Source organism: Rousettus aegyptiacus, unplaced genomic scaffold, assembly GCF_014176215.1.
Source record: "Rousettus aegyptiacus isolate mRouAeg1 unplaced genomic scaffold, mRouAeg1.p scaffold_m13_p_6, whole genome shotgun sequence".
Lineage (NCBI taxonomy): Eukaryota > Metazoa > Chordata > Mammalia > Chiroptera > Pteropodidae > Rousettus > Rousettus aegyptiacus.
The window spans coordinates 17,649,792-17,667,613 of NW_023416309.1; the positions used below are offsets into that span (position 1 = coordinate 17,649,792).

General features: G+C 39.3%; 2 protein-coding genes across 3 annotated transcripts in view; one reads left to right on the forward strand and one right to left on the reverse strand.

The window, feature by feature from the left end:
* Window positions 1-485: 485 nt before the first annotated feature.
* Window positions 486-1,749, forward strand: ATOH7 (atonal bHLH transcription factor 7). Its single transcript, XM_016127348.2, has one exon. It carries the CDS (start codon window positions 967-969, stop codon window positions 1,423-1,425), a length of 459 nt encoding a protein of 152 aa, XP_015982834.1. The 5' UTR covers window positions 486-966; the 3' UTR covers window positions 1,426-1,749.
* Window positions 1,750-12,226: 10,477 nt separating this feature from the next.
* The window catches only part of MYPN (myopalladin), a 91,390-nt gene continuing 85,794 nt past the window's right edge, over window positions 12,227-17,822 (reverse strand). For both annotated transcript variants that reach the window (XM_016127347.2, XM_016127345.2), the window contains exons 18-20: window positions 17,486-17,651; window positions 16,131-16,264; window positions 12,227-13,646 (exon numbers count right to left, since the gene is read on the reverse strand). In XM_016127347.2, coding sequence (XP_015982833.2) covers window positions 13,477-13,646; window positions 16,131-16,264; window positions 17,486-17,651 — 470 coding nt within the window. In that variant the 3' untranslated portion in view covers window positions 12,227-13,476. The remainder of the gene's footprint in view (window positions 13,647-16,130; window positions 16,265-17,485; window positions 17,652-17,822) is intronic.

A 17,822-nucleotide genomic window follows, 5' to 3' on the forward strand; every position in this document is an offset into this window, starting at 1 on the left:
CAGTAAAATTCTAGGTCCGCGGTATTAGGACCTTTTAATTTGCTTGAACTTAATAGCAAAAATTAAAATGTCGACATTAGATCAGCATTATCCAAAACTGTCACGCCTCTCGACAAAGATAAATCTCTTTTTATAATTATATCTCATAATTCCAAGACCGACATGTTCACACAAATGATTTCTAATAAATTTAAAACGTCAGTTTTTAATATGCAAGCTGCCCGTTGATATGGGAAAAGATGGACCAAGCTCTCCCCCCACCCCCATCTTGTTATTCTTTTGGGGACAGCCAGGCCACTCCAGATGGTGTGTTACTGTTGGACATAGCTTTGGAGAAACTTCAACAGACGAAGGCTGTAATGTCAGGATTTTGCTGTGCGTCGTCCCCCTTCTCTCCCCCCGCCTCCCTTGCAGTTCCCAGGGTACGAAGGTGCTGAGATGGAAGCTGAGGGACGCCCGCCCACCTGCCACCACCTGTTCCCTCCTTCAGCCCTCCACTATAAATTCTCCTCCCTCAAAGATTTATCCAGCATTCTCCGACAGCTACTGCGGAAAAAGCGTTCCTTCCCTATCTGCGCTTCGACAAACATTCACCTCCCTGAAAAGAAGTCTTGGGCTTTCCCAGAGGACCCGAAAGGCCTTCCCAGAATCAGCCACACTAAATTCTGCCGCAAGAAGGTTCCCTTCTCTTTTTCACCTTCACGTTGGGAAAATGACTTTCTCTTCAGCATCTCAATTTCCCCTAAGTTTGGGCAAGTGAAAAGACATCAATCTGGTCATACAGTGGGACGAACAGAAGGCGGAGGCCCGCACTTCCCACTGTAAACTTTGATTCCACGCGAGTGGCTGCGTGTGTAACTTACTTGCTAAGAAGAGGCAAGTTGGGGAGCTGCTCCACAGACCAGACCACGCTCAGATCCCACGAGCGAGCGAGCGAGCTGGACGCCTCCCACCTTCCTGCGGGGTATGAAGTCCTGCCAGCCCAGCAACCTGGCGGCCGGAGCGCGCGCCGCAGCCGCATGCGCGGGCGGCGCCGAGTGCGCGGGCACGTGCGCCGGGGCCGGGCGGCTGGAGAGCGCGGCGCGCAGGCGCCTGGCTGCCAACGCGCGCGAGCGCCGCCGCATGCAGGGGCTCAACACGGCTTTCGACCGCCTGCGCAGAGTGGTACCCCAATGGGGCCAGGATAAAAAGCTGTCCAAGTATGAGACCCTGCAAATGGCGCTGAGCTACATCATGGCTCTGACTCGCATCTTGGCCGAGGCCGAGCGATTTGGCTCAGAGCGGGACTGGGTCAATCTCCATTGTGAGCACTTCGGCCGCGACCACTACCTCGCGTTTGCCGGCGCGAAACTGCCGGGCGAGAGCGAGCCCTACAGCCCCAGGCTCTTCGGCTTCCAGGCGGAGCCCTTCCAGATGGCCAGTTAGGACGCGCGGCCCCGCCTGGGTGATGCCCAGTGGTCCGGCTCCCGAGCCGCAGCCCTCTTCCCAGTAGTTGCAGGGGCTTTTCGGCCTAGGAGGCATTCTTAGAATAAAATTAGCAAACTTTCGGGTTATTTTTATTTACATCACTAGTCCTATGGACACAATGATTTTATTGCCTTTTTTTCCCCCTTATCAGTATTTTGTAGATCTCATTGGTGGATCTTGTGAATGGTTTTTATTGCTGTGAAAGTAATGCCCCCTATCCCTTTTCTGGACGACTTTAAGGGAAAACAATCTTTAGAAAAAATAGAGTTAGGCTATACTTCAGTTTTAGTCCTCAGAAAAGTAATTGCTTCCTTAAACTTTGTAAGTTTGTCCTGTTCTGGTGAAGTTACGGTATCATTACCTGTGTATACTTAAAACAACTGCCTTCCTGTGGTGTAAAATGCATTTATGCTTGGTGCATTGTGTGCATATGCATGAAGTAGTCAGACTTTTTTCTGTAGAGTACATGGGCGTGAATGCTCTGGATTTTTAAAAATTGTGTACACATTAAAATATAGATTTTGTAAAATATAAATTAAAAACTGGGTTTGTCTTTAATGATCGGTGCCCTGCCAGTTTCGTGATGGTACTAAAGACCTATTTGAGGTGATGATATTGAGTGCCTCCCTGAGCAAAGACGTGGAATGTTTAAATCTAATCACACCAATGGCAAATGTGCTGTTTCCTACTGCCTACTCAAAAAAGACAAACCAATGAGAGTACGAATAATTAATTTGAAAGTCAACTTGGAAATATAGATGTATTTTTCATGTTTTTTAATGATCAAATTAATTTAGCTTTTGAGTAACTAGATACATAGTTTCTCAGTATTTTATTTTTCTTATTAAGCCAATTACTATTAATTCCTTACAAATACCCCAATATATATATTGTTCCTATATATATACATAAACTAACACTGAAAGAAATAAAAAAACTGTTGCTTTCAGAAGTGATTTAATCAGTATAATTTAAGCAAAGAGCTTCACTACTATCAGGGCTAATCAATATGGGAGCAAAATAATATCCATGGTATTTATTTGAATTGTTTATAAATTTGCTTAATCATTGGATAAATAAACCAAACCCTTAATGTAAAGAGTAACTTTGTGGTTAGCGGTACTACATGCACTTGGGAGAATGTCTTGCTAATGAATAGAAAACATAGGACTCTAAGTTATTTGAGCATTTGGAATTTGTCACAAGTCAACAAAAACAACCAACATCCCCTCAAAATCACAAGTCAACAAGAACAAGGACATCCTCTCACACTCTTTTATTATGGATTCTAATGCCTAACATCAGATGTAGCCATCTATTTGCAACTTATCTACAGTCTCCATTAAAACTTTTACTTTCTTAATTATCTCTAATTGTCAAAATTCATTTGGTTTGTAATGTGTCTTTCCAGCATACAAACTTACCGCTTACAAAATCACAATTGTATCTCTAGAAATCTATTGAGAGATTAATGCTGAATTTCCCTTAGGATATTTGTTAAAAAGAAACAAAGTAGGGCTTCCACATTATTTGCTTCCACATTGCAAATTAGAGGCTAAATGTTTAACCTCTTGACCTCAGTGGTTCTTAGAAGATGCTGTAGTCCAGCAGGCAACTCAGTTCTAGAAGTGATGATGCAAGGATCCCTTTCTGGTCATATTCCACTTTGCAGTGCGCACTTGGTCAGATGGCAAGGCTTAGGCTGCCCCCCTAGTTGGGCACAATAGCCTAATTATTTCAGACTTAAAAGACTTTATTAATAACTCCAGTAAGTTTGTAGAGTTTGAGAATGAATAAAACCCATGTTAAAATAAAAATAAAAAAACAACAACAACCAAACTGTTGTGTTAATCAGAGAATGTCTCAAAAATGTATCAAGATTGTTAGTCCTTTTTCAGGTAGGTTTCACATCCTCTGTCTGGTCCGTAAATACCTTGTAAAAGAAAACTTTTTATTTTCTCTCTACGTCTTTTAGTACCGAGGTTTACACAATAAACACTCGATAAATATTTCTTTTATGGTTATTAACAGCAGTTTCTTAATGAAATTGAACAATTTAATTAAAATGATGGGATTCTAATCCCATGCTTCTCCTCCATCCCCATGCCTCCAAAAAAGTGAGGAATCTGTTTGTTAAATATTATGCCTTTAGCTGCCTGTTTCTGTGTTTTGAAAATCTCTGGAATCAACTTCACTCTTACTAAATCCCCAAGCTTTCCACTTGACTCGATGTACTAGTTTTCCTGGAAGATATTTTAGGGAACTGTAAATGCGTCAAATCCAATCTTTGATAAACTTTACACTGTATGTTGGGAAATCCATCATGGCTCATGGATTAGGAGCTTAGATAAAGCGCATGTAAACATTTTTTTGAAGTTAAGATATGCATAATAGATTTAAGATTATCAAGCAACCTAAAAGTTGCTACAATATCTTATACTACTCACCTTTGAAAACTCTTGTTCTAGCTTGACAACAGGACATACAGAGATTCAAAAACTTTTTTTTTTCACCCTGGGTTCTTTTTTTTTTTTTTTTTTCAATAAATCAACAAATATTATCAAGCAGTTACTCATACCCAGGCTCTCTCAACGCCATCCTATTCTTTGGGTAGGCAGCTGGGAACACACATATATTAATAAGCAGTCCTAAGCAGAGCATAGCTGAATGCTTCAACAGTGTAGTACCAGTAATATGTGCCGTAGAGCTTCTAAGAGGGGCATTAAATAATAAAAGAAAAGGAAAAGGAAGGAAGGAAGGAAGGAAGGAAGGAAGGAAGGAAGGAAGGAAGGAAGGAAGGAAGATTCTCCCTGGGCAGGGTTTCAGTTGGACTGGTTATTGTATTTGGGTTCTCCCTAGGCGCCAGACAGTGGTTGAAGCCCCAAATCCCAGGGTCAGAAGTCCTGAAGACCCATATACAAATAAACAGGGTTATGAAGGTGGGAAAAACCATGTAAGCTGTGGTTTCCAACTCTGACTGCTCATTAGAATCATACCTAGGGAACCTTGAAAAAAATATGAAGCCTGGGGCTCCCAGCTCAAGAACTGATTTAACTGTTTTGAGGTGAGGCTTGGACGTAGTTTAAAAATGGTCCCCAGGTGATTCTATCAGGCTGTCAAAGTTGAGATCCACTTAATTAAACAATATCTACTATAACACCATTGACCTCATTCCCAAAACTGATTATATTGACTTCCCATTTTTTCTATATTTGCAAATGTTAAGAAGGATTAGGCTACCTTTCTTAATATCCAATGCAACTAGTTTCTTAGTTAGTGAGGTGACTTTTATACTAATGAAGATCTAAAATTTTTGTTAAATATGAATCAGATAGAGTTGTTTGGGTTGTGGTTAATAGAGCTGCAGGATTCAACAATTAAGGCTCAGTTCACTTAAATCATGCCATGTTACTGTAAAAGTGAAGTGTTATATTTGAACTGAATTTGACTAGATTCTGTTCTTTGCTTAGGTGTCACTAAAGATATCGCTTTTTACTACTTAGGGGTGAAAGAAATTTCAAAGTACATGCAAGACCATAAATATATGACTTATTTTCTTGGATGTATACTCATCCCCTTCTCGAGTCATGAATATACTAGTGGGTATAAGCTTTAACAATTGTTTTATTGAATTAACACAGGACATTTGGTTTGTCACTTCAAGTTGGTAATGTATACAAAAAATACCTGAGCTGAAAGAAAACCGCTCAAAACAAGAGCTTAATCCACTTCATATACAAAGTCCAGGACCAAAACAAAACAAAGCAAAACGAACCCAACAAATAATTGAGAATAAATAAAATTTTATTGAATGAATAAAGAAACGGTCCACCACATCCTCTAAATTGCTTTTTAAACCATCCAGGTTAAATTAAATACAGATTTTTAATTCTTATTTTTCTTCTTCTAATTGCAAAATTTCCAAGCAAAATACAACCCTCAACAAATCTTTAAGAAAGCATAGCTAGGAAACAGCAACGGGTGTCACGGAATACGGTACCATATACGTTCTGAAGAAAGACATAGTTTATGCTCACAAACATTTTGGTTTAAGCGATCAGCTCCACAGAATATCTAACATGCATGATGCAGAGGAACAGAATAAAAGCCAAGATCCACAAATTGTTTTCTAGTAATAGAGGCAAAATATACAGTTTATGTAATTCACACATTTCAAAATGGCTACTATAATAATTTTTCCATCAAGATTTCAATAACCAAAAAAATACTTTAAAAAATAAGTTGTCTCAAGCTTCCTAAGATGGAAGCATACCAGGTTTGTGAGCTTTCTGGGGCCTGGTGTATTTTCAGGTGGAAAGAACTAATGCAGGGAGAGGAAGGAAAAGCGTAAGTGGTATTACTTGATTCTAATTGAATTAGGTTAGTTATGGGTGTTCCACGCACGAGCCGTTTCTTGAAGTGTGTGTGTGTGTGTGTGTGCACGCGCGTGCGCACACACACACATCTGTATAAATTTCTGTAGGCACAAGTACATTATTTGTCATTCTTCATGGCTGAAATGAATCATTGGTGTTAAATTCAGACTTGTATCTGAGAATACAAAAACAGCCTAAAGGATATGCTCATTTTTGAGGGTCTTTACCTATTTATTATCTTAAAGATTTATTTCAACATAAGTGCATTGATATGCTAGCATAGAAGATTTTTCTTCAATAGGGTCTGTAACTATTTAACAGAGTTTTCCTGAACTAATTAAACCAGAAAGGAATATAGGAACTCCTTTGCTATTTCTCTGTGTGTTGCCGAGTCATTATTTTCACCAGCTTCAACCGTAGAAACACAAGAATCAGAGTTCCCTTAGGCTATTCTGCCTATGGTAGAATAAATTCCCCTGGAATCTGCCTGCAGAAAGCAGATAGAATATTTCTTTAATTCATTAATTTCTCTCCCTTTTTTTTTTTAACCCCATACCATCTTGGAAGAAGATTCCACCATTACGTATTACTCTTTCAAGGAAAACCCTGGAAAAACAAAATAGTGAGGCAGGAAAGAAATGTGAACTTTTAAAACAAATTAACTACTTATTTGGGGAAAAAATATTTTTAACATTTTCCTTGGAATAAAAAAACCTGCTCACTTTTTTTAGCATCTCTAAACCCTTCATAGATATTTATCCTATCCTCCATTCTGGGAAAGACTAACGTATTTTGCTTATTTTACATAAAGAAACAGAGACTCCAGAATTACCAAAAAATTAGATAATGTGTCTGAAATTCATCTGAATTATTTAAACCCCCTTATTTCCAGGAATTCACCCAAGAGTTCTCCTAATGCTATTAAATATTTTACAGATTTTAATCTTGATAGGGAGGTCAAGAAACTTAATGCTAGATTCAAAAAAATGAAAATTAATCAGAAAAGAGGATGAGGTCTCTGAAATCAAAATACTGAAAACATAAAATATAATTTACCAATGGGTGTTAAACAATACAATTGCATTCAAATGATCTCATTTGAATTATTTCAGGGTTTTAACTCTCCTTAAAATACACAGTAAAACCATTTATACTATGTACACATACACATTTAGTTATCTTTTGGTAGTGACCACTGTAGTCAATGCTAGCATAGAGTTCAATGGATTCTTGCATCAGTAACTGGGGAAATTACAAGGATCTGCTTCCAGTTTGCAGATAACTCACTGAATATGTGTAGAAACACCAGATTCTTTGGAATTTTGAACATTACACAATTCACTTTTACCATACTATATGAAAATAATTCATGTTTCTTAGGAGTATTAGAATATCTCTTATTGTAACAAAACTATACTTGTATCTCCATTAATTTCCAATCTAAACTTCTCAACCTTCCCATCTTTCCCACCTTTAAGTCTCACTTTAAAAAGTATCTCTGTTTTCAGTTAAGAGGCAGAATGAATTTTAATCTTAGACAGTTCAAGAACATTATGTGAAAAGTCTACTGAATCTGCTGGATATTTTAGGAAGACCAAACTCAATTATTTTTCTGTTGCTCTAGAGATATTTAACCAGGTTATAATTCATGTAGTGATTAATACAACCGTAAGGATAATTTTTAAAAATCATTTTAAATTCTCAAATATCTTTGAATATTAAAAAATCAGTTTCATCATCATCAAAAAGTAATCCTTAAACCTGAAAATTAGAACTGTTTACTGCATTTTAAAGAAAAATGTACATTTATTTCAGTCTTAAAATATTTTCAAATAATGTTGAAATATTTTAATTTTTATTATTAGAGAAAGGTTTTCTATTCACTTTGTTAAAATCTTCTGGCAAATTAGTATTTATGTGACTCTACAGTACAGACATTTTCTTTATGCTTGCTCTTAGCATTTATGATGTGATTCTCAAAGGATTAAAAAGTGCATTCTTTCTCTGTTTTTGCAATTTCAAGTCTATTGCACTTTGGAGTTTAAAGTGATCATTATTTGCATATTAACAAAAGGCAGCCTGTTTATAGTTCTAAATACCATGTATGCAAACTAATATATAATTAGACAGAAATAAGAGGCAAACATATTTTTAACAAATATGCATTTTTTTTTGCACCGCCAGAATTTTTAAAACATGATATTAGCAACTTTTTTAGCATATTGATGACCACTGCATTATTAAAGTTTAGGAGATGCTGGGCATTCCTCAAGCAATGCTTTAGTAATTAACTTTCTGAAATAGTGATCCACTTAAAACAAGAAAAGGACTTTGACATAATCATCGAAGAAACTGTTCATCTTACTGGCAAGGCACATTGATTTTCAACTTGCCCATAAGCAGAAATACTTGGAGGCCAAGTTACCCAAGGACCCTGTAAGGAAACTTGAATAAAAGCCATTATAGGTATAAGTTGATTGCCTTTAACTTTACAATCAACTTATACATAGCCCTTATACAGACTTGGTCTAGAATCTCAGTTTGCAAGCTGCTTTGGGAACGTGTGGGGAGGAGAAGAACAGGAGGGGCCTGTGATCAACAAGGACAATTTGGGTGTCTGACCCAGTCACTTTTTTAGACCTCCCCTGACAGCCTGATTTTTTTTTTTTTTACCTTGTTAGCAATTCTATGCATTAAAAGTTGATGGGAGTAAGAAAGCAACTACTTTTAAAAATGCAGTATCTCTGTGAAGTCGAAAGACTCTCAGGCATTCAGAATTTGTTTAATTAGATTGCTTCCTTTTGAACATCAACCCAAGATTCATGGAACTGGAGTTAGGTCATTTTGGAGCATGAAGTATGCTGGCAGGCCGTGGGGAAGGGGTGAGATGGAATGGGTTACAGCAGGGGGATTACAGAACATGGGGCACAGGGTATCTGGGAGAGAAAAACACATAATGAGGATCATTACATGGATGTTCTTTAGCTTTGACACATCATAGACATGAAAAAGGAGGAAGTGTTTCTTTGCCTTTTATTGGATGCTCTGCCTACATCTCTATTATTGAGATCATAACCCAATTAGGCATAAAAGATACTATAACTCAGTAATGAATTGAATGGGGTTTACTGGATTCACTCAGGAATCTAGCATTGGCTAATATGGGTGTAAGAAAATACATTCTGAGTTTTAAATAACCAATTTACAAGTGAACATTTAAAGGCAGCCCATTTGTCATTTGAGGATTATCCAAATTAACCTGTCCCAACAAAAGTTGGTTTTTGACTCCTTCGAGAGTTACTGTGCATAGTAGGTGTTATTCAGAGCTCTAGCTCTACCCACTGCTAGTCTCTTGACCAGTTAATTTCTCATTGGTTGCCTACAAAAGTTAGGTTAGGAATAAAAAGAGAAAGATGCACTGAAACTGTTCCACTAGTTGGCAATTCTGATTAAAATCTTACTTTGGTGAAGGGCACTATTTTTCAAAAAGGCAGTTTGATTTTAATGGCTCATTTCCTTTCTCCACATTCCTTCTTGATCACTATGACTGTTTGGTTCTTTGGAGAGAGAGGTGCTTATGGGATCCATATGGCATTTTGAAACAAAGGGCCAGATGAATTGCACCAACTATCCTTCTTTCCCTTGTCTATTTTTGCATGTATTTGAGCTTCCCCTAGGGGCTGCATGAATGTAACATGTCTAATGAACATTGTGCAAAATAGTAGGGTCTAATGAGGCCAAAGTGCGTGGTTATTTCTCCTTTCCAGGCATGCATTGCATGGGCAATGAGGGGGAGTACATTTTTCACCAGTGCCAACACTACAGTTTAATTCCATCTGCATACCTTTGGACATTTCTGAGTAAGTTCTCTACTCTTCTCTTCTCAACCTTGGCTTCTCATTGGAATCACATGGGAAGCTTTAAAAAATACTGTTGGCTAGGTCACAAGCCCAGAGCTTATGACTTTCTGATCTGGGTTTGCGGCCTGGGCATGGGGATTTTTAAAAGCTCCCTAGGAGATTCTAACATATGAGCAAGGTTAAGAACCACTGCTCTAGACTCAATTCACTTTATATAGAAATGTATTGATTTATATAGAATTTTAAAGTTCACTTTAGGTCAATAAATATTGAGTGCCTACTCTTATAAGGTACATGAAAACTTTTGACAGTCCATACCAACAGGCAGCTAAAATCTAGTGTAGGCAAGATTGGTCTAGTGCAAGGGGAGAGGGCGGGCAGGTATATGGAGGCTGTGTTTTATATAAAATACTACGCAAAGTAATCCTCTCCTCTTCCAGACTTAAATTTGCTATGAGATTGCAAAGAAAGTAAAATTGTATTTGATTGGGGTCTGGGGGATCGGAAAATATTTCACAGAAGCCGTGGCATTTGAGATGGACTTTCAGGAACAGATAAGATTTCTATAGGTGTGGACTAGGGAGAGAGGCTTCAGGGAGAGGCAAAAGGGGGGCATGTGACTAGAAAGCAGGGATCTGTGTTAAGTATGCTGCCACATTGGGTACGTTTTCTAAGTAATGGGTGAAAAGCTTTGGGATTATATTGGAGTAAGCTTTGAAGGGCAGAACAGCTGGCACCTGCGTCGGCTCCAGGGTGCCACTGGGGATTCAAAATTGGGGAATAATATGACTGGAGCAGTATTTCAGGAAGAATGATCCAATGCTAAAGTCTGGGCTGGATTTGTGTGGGGAAACACAGCAGGACTAGAGGCAGAAAGGTCACTTAGAAGTCTTTTATTATGGTTGAAATAAGAAGTATTGATGGAAATTAATAAAGTAATGAATGTCTGAACTAGGGAACTACAGGAGGATGGGAAAGAAGGGCTGAATGTAAAAAGAATAATAGCGTTATAATGAACAGGACTTATGAATTGATTGGACAGAGGAAACAAAAAATGACTTGAATGTTTTTTAATTGGTTTACTAGGAATGTGATGGTGTCCTTAATAGAAATTATTAAACTAGGTTGAAGAATCATTTATGAAAGAAAAGATAATCTGGTTTGGGGTATGTTGAGTCTAAATATATCCAGCAGAACTAAAATTTCTTATGTAAGTATTCCTCACTGTAATTGAATTCTAAGAGAATTGTCAAATCAGGGCACTGATTTGTTCAATACAGTGGTTCTCAAGAAGGGGGATTCTGTCTCCCAGAGAACATATGGCAGTGTCTGGAGACAATTTGTATGGACACAACCCCAGCAGGGGCTGCTATGCTACTGGCATCTAGTAGGTAAAGGCCAGGGATGCTGCTAAGCATCCTACGGTGCACAGGACAGTCACATGCAACAAAGAATTACCAGCCCCAAATGTCAATAATGCCGAGGTTGAGAAACCGTGCTGTACGTAACATAATCCAATAACTCAAATTTCAGGATTTTTTAGGCTTTTATATTGTAGGTTAGACAGCACCATCTTGTGGCCAATAATATTTATCCCACATTTCTGTTGAACAGTAGAAGACAACAGATAAAAAATATTCAGAAAGCTAAGACATATAGAGATGAAGAATATCCTCTCATGAGAGAACTGTCTAGGATTTACAGAAATAAATTTGATGGGGAGGTCAGGTGTACAACTGTGAAGAAGTAATCTGGAGTTAGAAAGTTCTCTTTGGTTGTAAGAGATTTTATAATAAAAGCCAAAATGGAAACATTTCGCAGGACGCATTCTGTATGAAATGCATTCTATGTCATTACAGTCACCCATGTTTTTAGTATCGTTCCTAAGTACATGAAAAAAAGGAAACAAAATCTAATAATTCTGCTGAATAATTGACTGAAACCTTTATTTAAATATGTAACCTATGGCATTTTATTTCATTAAGAAATAAAGATCGAAAATAAGATGATTTTAGAGTCATGAAAAATGTAAGATGAAGAGCACTAGAAACTTCTATTTGATAACAAATAATATTTTTTTTTGCCCCAAGAAGCAGCACTCTGCATGCCTTGTATCTTACCTCCTCTTCTAGATTGTAAGCTCCCTGAGGGCAGGGACTGTGTCTTATCCATATCTTTGTATCTTCCATAATCTCCAGCATAGCATCTTATATAGAGTAGACACACAAATGATTTTTTTGAGTGAACGAATTTATTTTTATACTTGAAATCCTTGCCTTGAAGTGAAGAAAAATTAATTTCAAGCCTTCCTAAGCAATTACTATTTGTTTACTTAAATAAGAAGCCTGCTAAGTGTGCCTGGCTCAGAAACTATCAGAGACTTGGACTCCGGGAATTGGCAATAGACACCTCCAATTCATGTCACTGGTGATCTTGGAGCAAACTGTGCTGTGATGAGCATTCCCAGGGCAATTTTTGGACTGGTGTGTGAACTGTATATTTCTCTATCTAATATAAGATTCGTTCATCCAACAAATATCTGCTGAATGTCTATTTTGTGCTATGCACTCTTGTAGGTACTTGGGGTGTCACAGTTAACATAAGTCTAAAAATTCTGTGAGTTGAAAGGCAGATTTTGAATTGGTGGTTTGAATAAAGATGCATATTCTCCCTACCTTCCACTTTCCCAGTCAGCATGCATAATATTTTCTATATAGAAAGTGAAATTTGATTAATGATCTCAAAGCAGTTCATGACTATCAAAGACTTCTCCTTCCGCCATCACTGCTCTACTGGAGCTAGTGAAGAACGACATTTTCTCATTGCTTCCTCCCTTGTTTGCATCTCTTCTTTCCTCACTGTCTCACATGCTTCCGGTCTTTTGGGGAAACAGGAGGAGCTGGAGCATCAGTATTTAATGGATAGATGTTGACTTTTCCATATTTTGCAAGTGGCAATCAAAGCTAGTAGGTTTTCAAGTGACCCTTCAGAAGATTTCTTTCTGGTTGGTTTATTAACAATGTCTTAGTTCTAGAGCCTAGGGATATATAAAGTCAGAAAGAAAACTCAGTCACCATCGTATCCAAAAGAAGATGGTGCAGATAGGTGGGTGGAGCCCTGTTTTGTGCAGTGTTGAGTGTTTCAGTGACTTTTTTTTTTTGATATCTCAAGCACATCTTGGCACCTTACTATGTGGCTCAGTACACCCAGGATAAGCAAATCAAAAGTGCTTCTCCACATGTGTAAGTTGTACGGCATGACCTCCTAATGCTAAGTAGAAGCTGACTTAATGAATCCACCAAAACTAGTGCTATGGATGTAATCAATGAAAGGTGGTAGGGACCTCCCCACCTTTTTCCTTCACATCGTTTGGTGCGTTAGCGATACCTAGGGTTACTATTGCCTAGCTCCTCTCAGCCTAAGCATACGTCCCCTAATTACTCCTAGTAGGGCCTAAACATCCCTAACACAGCACGGGGCAGGGGAGCATGCTAGTTTTTCCCAAAGCAGTGGATGGCAGCGGCATAGCATCTTTGGTTCATCTGTATTGTCTTCTCACATTTTTGTTGGACTCTTTAGAAGGCACAGTCCTCCATCTCTCCCATAGCTAAGTCTGCAAGAGTCCTCAGCTGACTCATACAAAGTACTGCTTGCCACAGGTCCAGCAACATGGGAACTTACTCATCTCCAGTTGTTTGGAAACCACTGGTTCTGGCTTGTCCTCCTACCCCCTCCACCGCCCGCCCCCTTACACAGCAGGCACCCAGATATTCTTAAAGTTCATCACTCTCCACTACACTCCGAGCAGAGCACGAATACACCATTGTGCTTTCCATGGAAGAGAAGGCAGAGAAAATGTCAAGTCCTTTACTGGTGAGAGATCCGTAGCGACTGCCACTGGGCCGGACGGACATGGGCGGAGGGATCTGCTGGTGCCACTGAGCTGGAAAATGGACCAGATAACGTGTTGCAATGAAAGGAATACAGTTTAGCAGGTAAACTGCTGGAGTGCAATGTGTTGCCACTCCAACACTTTCTATGGGATCTTGGTAAAGCATTAAAATATATTTGGGTCTGAAATGCCTCATTTGTAAAAGAGAACAATAAAATTTTCCTTCCCTGTCAGGAACAGGGAAATTGGGCTGGTGATCTCTTAAATCACTAATTCTAAAATTTATAATTCTAATCCGGTAAGATCTGGGACTATAAGAAGAAAGAGTGAATTATCAAAATTATCTTCTCTCTCTGAGAAGTGTAGAGAGGGCTGTAGGCTCTCAAGGGAGGGCACCTCAGGAGGCGGAAACGTAAAAACTGCAGAAATGAAGCCGAAAGGTGGGTCCAGACTTCTGAGAAGTACCTACCCCATACATACCCTTATCACCCTAATCAGCCATCACCTACCCACCACCCTAAATCAGGTTCTAATGAGTTATAATAAGAAAGCTGAAAAGTAACTTAAGTGCAATCGACCATGGTTCAGAGACAAAAGAAAATATATTAACATTTTCAGGTTCACGAAGCATCGTCCAAAGGTGACCCTGTTTTTAGCAGACAAAATCCTTAGGCTTGAACCATGGCCTGGACGAAAAATATCCATCCAAACTGCTCAGTCCTCGCTGTCATTTCCAATTCAGAAATTGCCAAGCAGTCTCCTGACTAGGTTTCTAGAGACTGTGAGGTGGAGAAGGAGGAGCACCAGTGGGGAACACTGATGCTCTGGGTCCTGGAAAGCTATGGACCCTTTAGCATTCTTTTGTTGATTTCATTATCTTGAATCAGATTTTCAGAGCGTAAATACTTCTGAGTGAATTGTAAAATCAAATTTCGGAAGCTACAAAACTGAGGACAAAACTTACAGCGATTCCACTAAAGAGCAGGTACTCAGAAGGCTGAAGCGAATAGCTAGCCAAGCCTCTCCCCAGCCCTCCCTCCACCTCTTAGCCTTTCCCTGCTTCGATACCTTAACCAGACTGCTATAATTGCTATTATTAGAAGCCCTCCTTTTGATGAGAGAGGGGAGCCTACTGTTCCCATTCCTCAGACAGGCAGGAAGTGGTTGGTGTAGGGGATGATTTTAGCCCAAGATCTCCATCCGGTCCCCTGCTCCCAGGTCCAAATGATGAAACAGCGCCTCCTATTGGTGCTGTGGAATCAGGACAGGAGCCGGGAAGAGGTGAGCCAGGACAAACTGAACTGGGAACTCGGCCAGTGAAGGACAGGATTGGGACAAGAGTCATCAGTTTCAGGGTTTATTGGCACTGAGTTTGAGACCTGTTTCCTCCTGACATGGTGAAGCCCATGATACCATTAAGGGACTTAGCCTAGATTAAGAAACATATCACTGGCCTCTCTTTCCATGGATACTCCCAAGGGAAAGTCCATTAGAGTCAGCTTCCTTTAGCGTTGTTTCTTTTCAAGTCTAAGAATAAGGGAAAATAACCAGAAAGCTGTACATTTACTCCAAATGTTAGACCTAGGGAGAATGGCAGGCAATGCCCCTCTTGTATGGTACTAAAAGAGGGGGTGGGGATACCTGGCTTGTACTCATGAATAGCAGGGACCTCAAGTTCTAGACAGTCACTCTTATTTGTTCATCATGTTAAACTAGTAATAAATAAGAAACTTTTTTAAACTGACCAATTTGTTTTTTAAATATCACTCTTTTAGATTAAAGAGTATGTCTTCAGAAATACCAGGTAATGTCAAAATTATAGAGAATAGGAATACATAAACGCACTAATAAAGATTAATTTGTTAAATCCTTTTGAAAATTAGAAACAGGGTTCAAAAGAATAATATAGAAACCTGGGATTTGCATCCTGGTTGTAGTCACTTAACCTCTCTGAGTCTCAGTTTCTTCAGCATTTAAATGAGGGTAACAACAAATACAAAAATCTTATGGAGTTGGGAAAACCTAAGGACAATGTTTTGTAAGTAAAAAACCACTATAGAAATGTCAGTTGATATTATTATTAGAATAGATCTCTATTATTAATCCAATTGTAGCATTGGAGCAATAAACATTTGTGAAATGAATTAACAAATGAAAGGGGTCTGGAAAATTCTGCCGGGAGGAAGTATGGGGCTGAGGGAAATGACATCTCTAGTAGGAATGGAGTTTCAGTGGGTGGCTCATGGCATCAATGCAAGGGCATGAAGATGCTGGATGGTCCGAAGTACAAGCACATGTAAACTCTGAAGTAGCTATAATTCCCCGTATTAAAGGCCCTCTTTCAGAAGAAGTTTACGGTCTTAGTAAAATGTAACAGTATACAAAAGCCCTGAGGTGACTAGGATGAAATGATTTTAAACACTCAAATGTAATCCAACCAATTCATTTATGGAAATAGACTACATTTACCCTTTCAAAAAAGATTTTTAAGCTGCCCATCACAAACAGACGTTCAACTGTTGCCATCACACTTACCATATATATCCAACCTAGCAGTGCACGACACGATGCCGGCTTCATTCTTGGCTGATAATGTGTACCACCCAGCATCTGATTTCTTGGCTGGCTGAATGAGGAGGCAGACATACCCTGTTGTGTCCTGGTGCATACTGGAGAAAAGAAAGAATATAGCCATATTACAGCTGGGGCCAGAAACAGCCTTGTTGAGTTGAGGGCTCAGAGAAAGTCTTGGGATAAATCCAGCAGTGCACTGCTTACCCTCTCCTCCCTGTTCTTAGGGAGAGGAAGTGGGGACTCAGCTTAGAGCAACCACCAAAGGCAAGCTTAATAGCAGTTAATCTAGTGAGGCCGTGAGGAGGGTCACCAGCCAAGGCTGAGACCCTTTCTAGCTCTCTGCATTGCTCCAACTCTTCTAGAGTTGTACAGCCCTCTAGGGGTGTCCGCATTGTCACAATCGAAGTCCAGAAAAATCTCTTTTCCAAACTAGTTTGGAAATATCAACAAGAACTTTGTTAGGAAGCTATGTAGAAAGTAGACCAAAATGAGAGCCCAGCGTGGAGTGGATATTTCTCAATGTAACCAACTGGGCACGTGCAGCGTTTAGCTAAATGCAGTTCAGGGCCAATCGTCGTGCTCTTCCTTCTGTTTCCTCAACACCAGTGGTTCTCCGTCTTGGCTTCGGATTGCAATCCTGGATATTTCAGGCTGGATTTAACATGTTACATTAATTTAGACTGAAGTGTGAACTCAAATATTCTCTGTTCTTGCTTAAGTTTTACCAGAGGAAAATCTTAAACTATATATACATAGACTTCTTAGATGCCCAAATTCTGACAGCTACAACATCCTCGGGGACAAATTCCTTCGACTGTGAAGAAAAAATTCTTAGTAGGAATTTTTGTACACCAGTTGCCTTTGTTTGATTGCCCTTTGTGGTGTAAAACCAAATGGCAAAGAAATAAGGTTGGTTATGGGAAATCAAGCAAGGCACCCACTTTAAGAAACTGGATCCTTAAAGTTACTTTAAAAACAAACATGTCGTGATGCATGGAGAAGGGATATAACTGCCTTAATGCTTTGCTTTGCTTTATTTTATTTTAGCTTCTTACTGTCAAGGAGGTTTTTCTGGGTGCTAATCTGACTGAAGACACACGACAAAAGATATGCAGGATGTATCTGTGGGACATCTATACAATGAACTATGCTTCAGCAACAAAAAGGAATAAATTTCTGATGCAATAACACGGACAGTTGTCAAATGCATTATGCTCAGTGAAAGAAACCAGATTCAAAGGGCTACAGACTTATTTGGGTCACTCAACAAGCTCCACTGAGCTTGGAAGTCCCTTTGAACATGGGTGGCGCTGTACCTGATCCTCTCTCTGGTGAAAGGAATGGTCTCGTTGTCCTTCTTCCAGTAGAACACAGGCGGCGGCATGCCTATCACGCGGCACTCCAGCCTCACCGGGTGGCCTTCGGGAACTCCACTGTTCTGCAGTTTCTCCAGGATCACAGGTACTTTCTTCACTTCTTTGGCTGAAATAGAGAAAGGCCATTCTTGCTTAAATAGTAAGTGACTTGGGGGTCATGCCTTGAATTCATTACAGTTCTAGAATTTAGAAGAGTGGGAACCCTCCCACTTTACCTCCTCATCAGAACACTTCTAATGCCTCTAAGTGAAGATCACTGTCTTGATAAAAGCTCCAG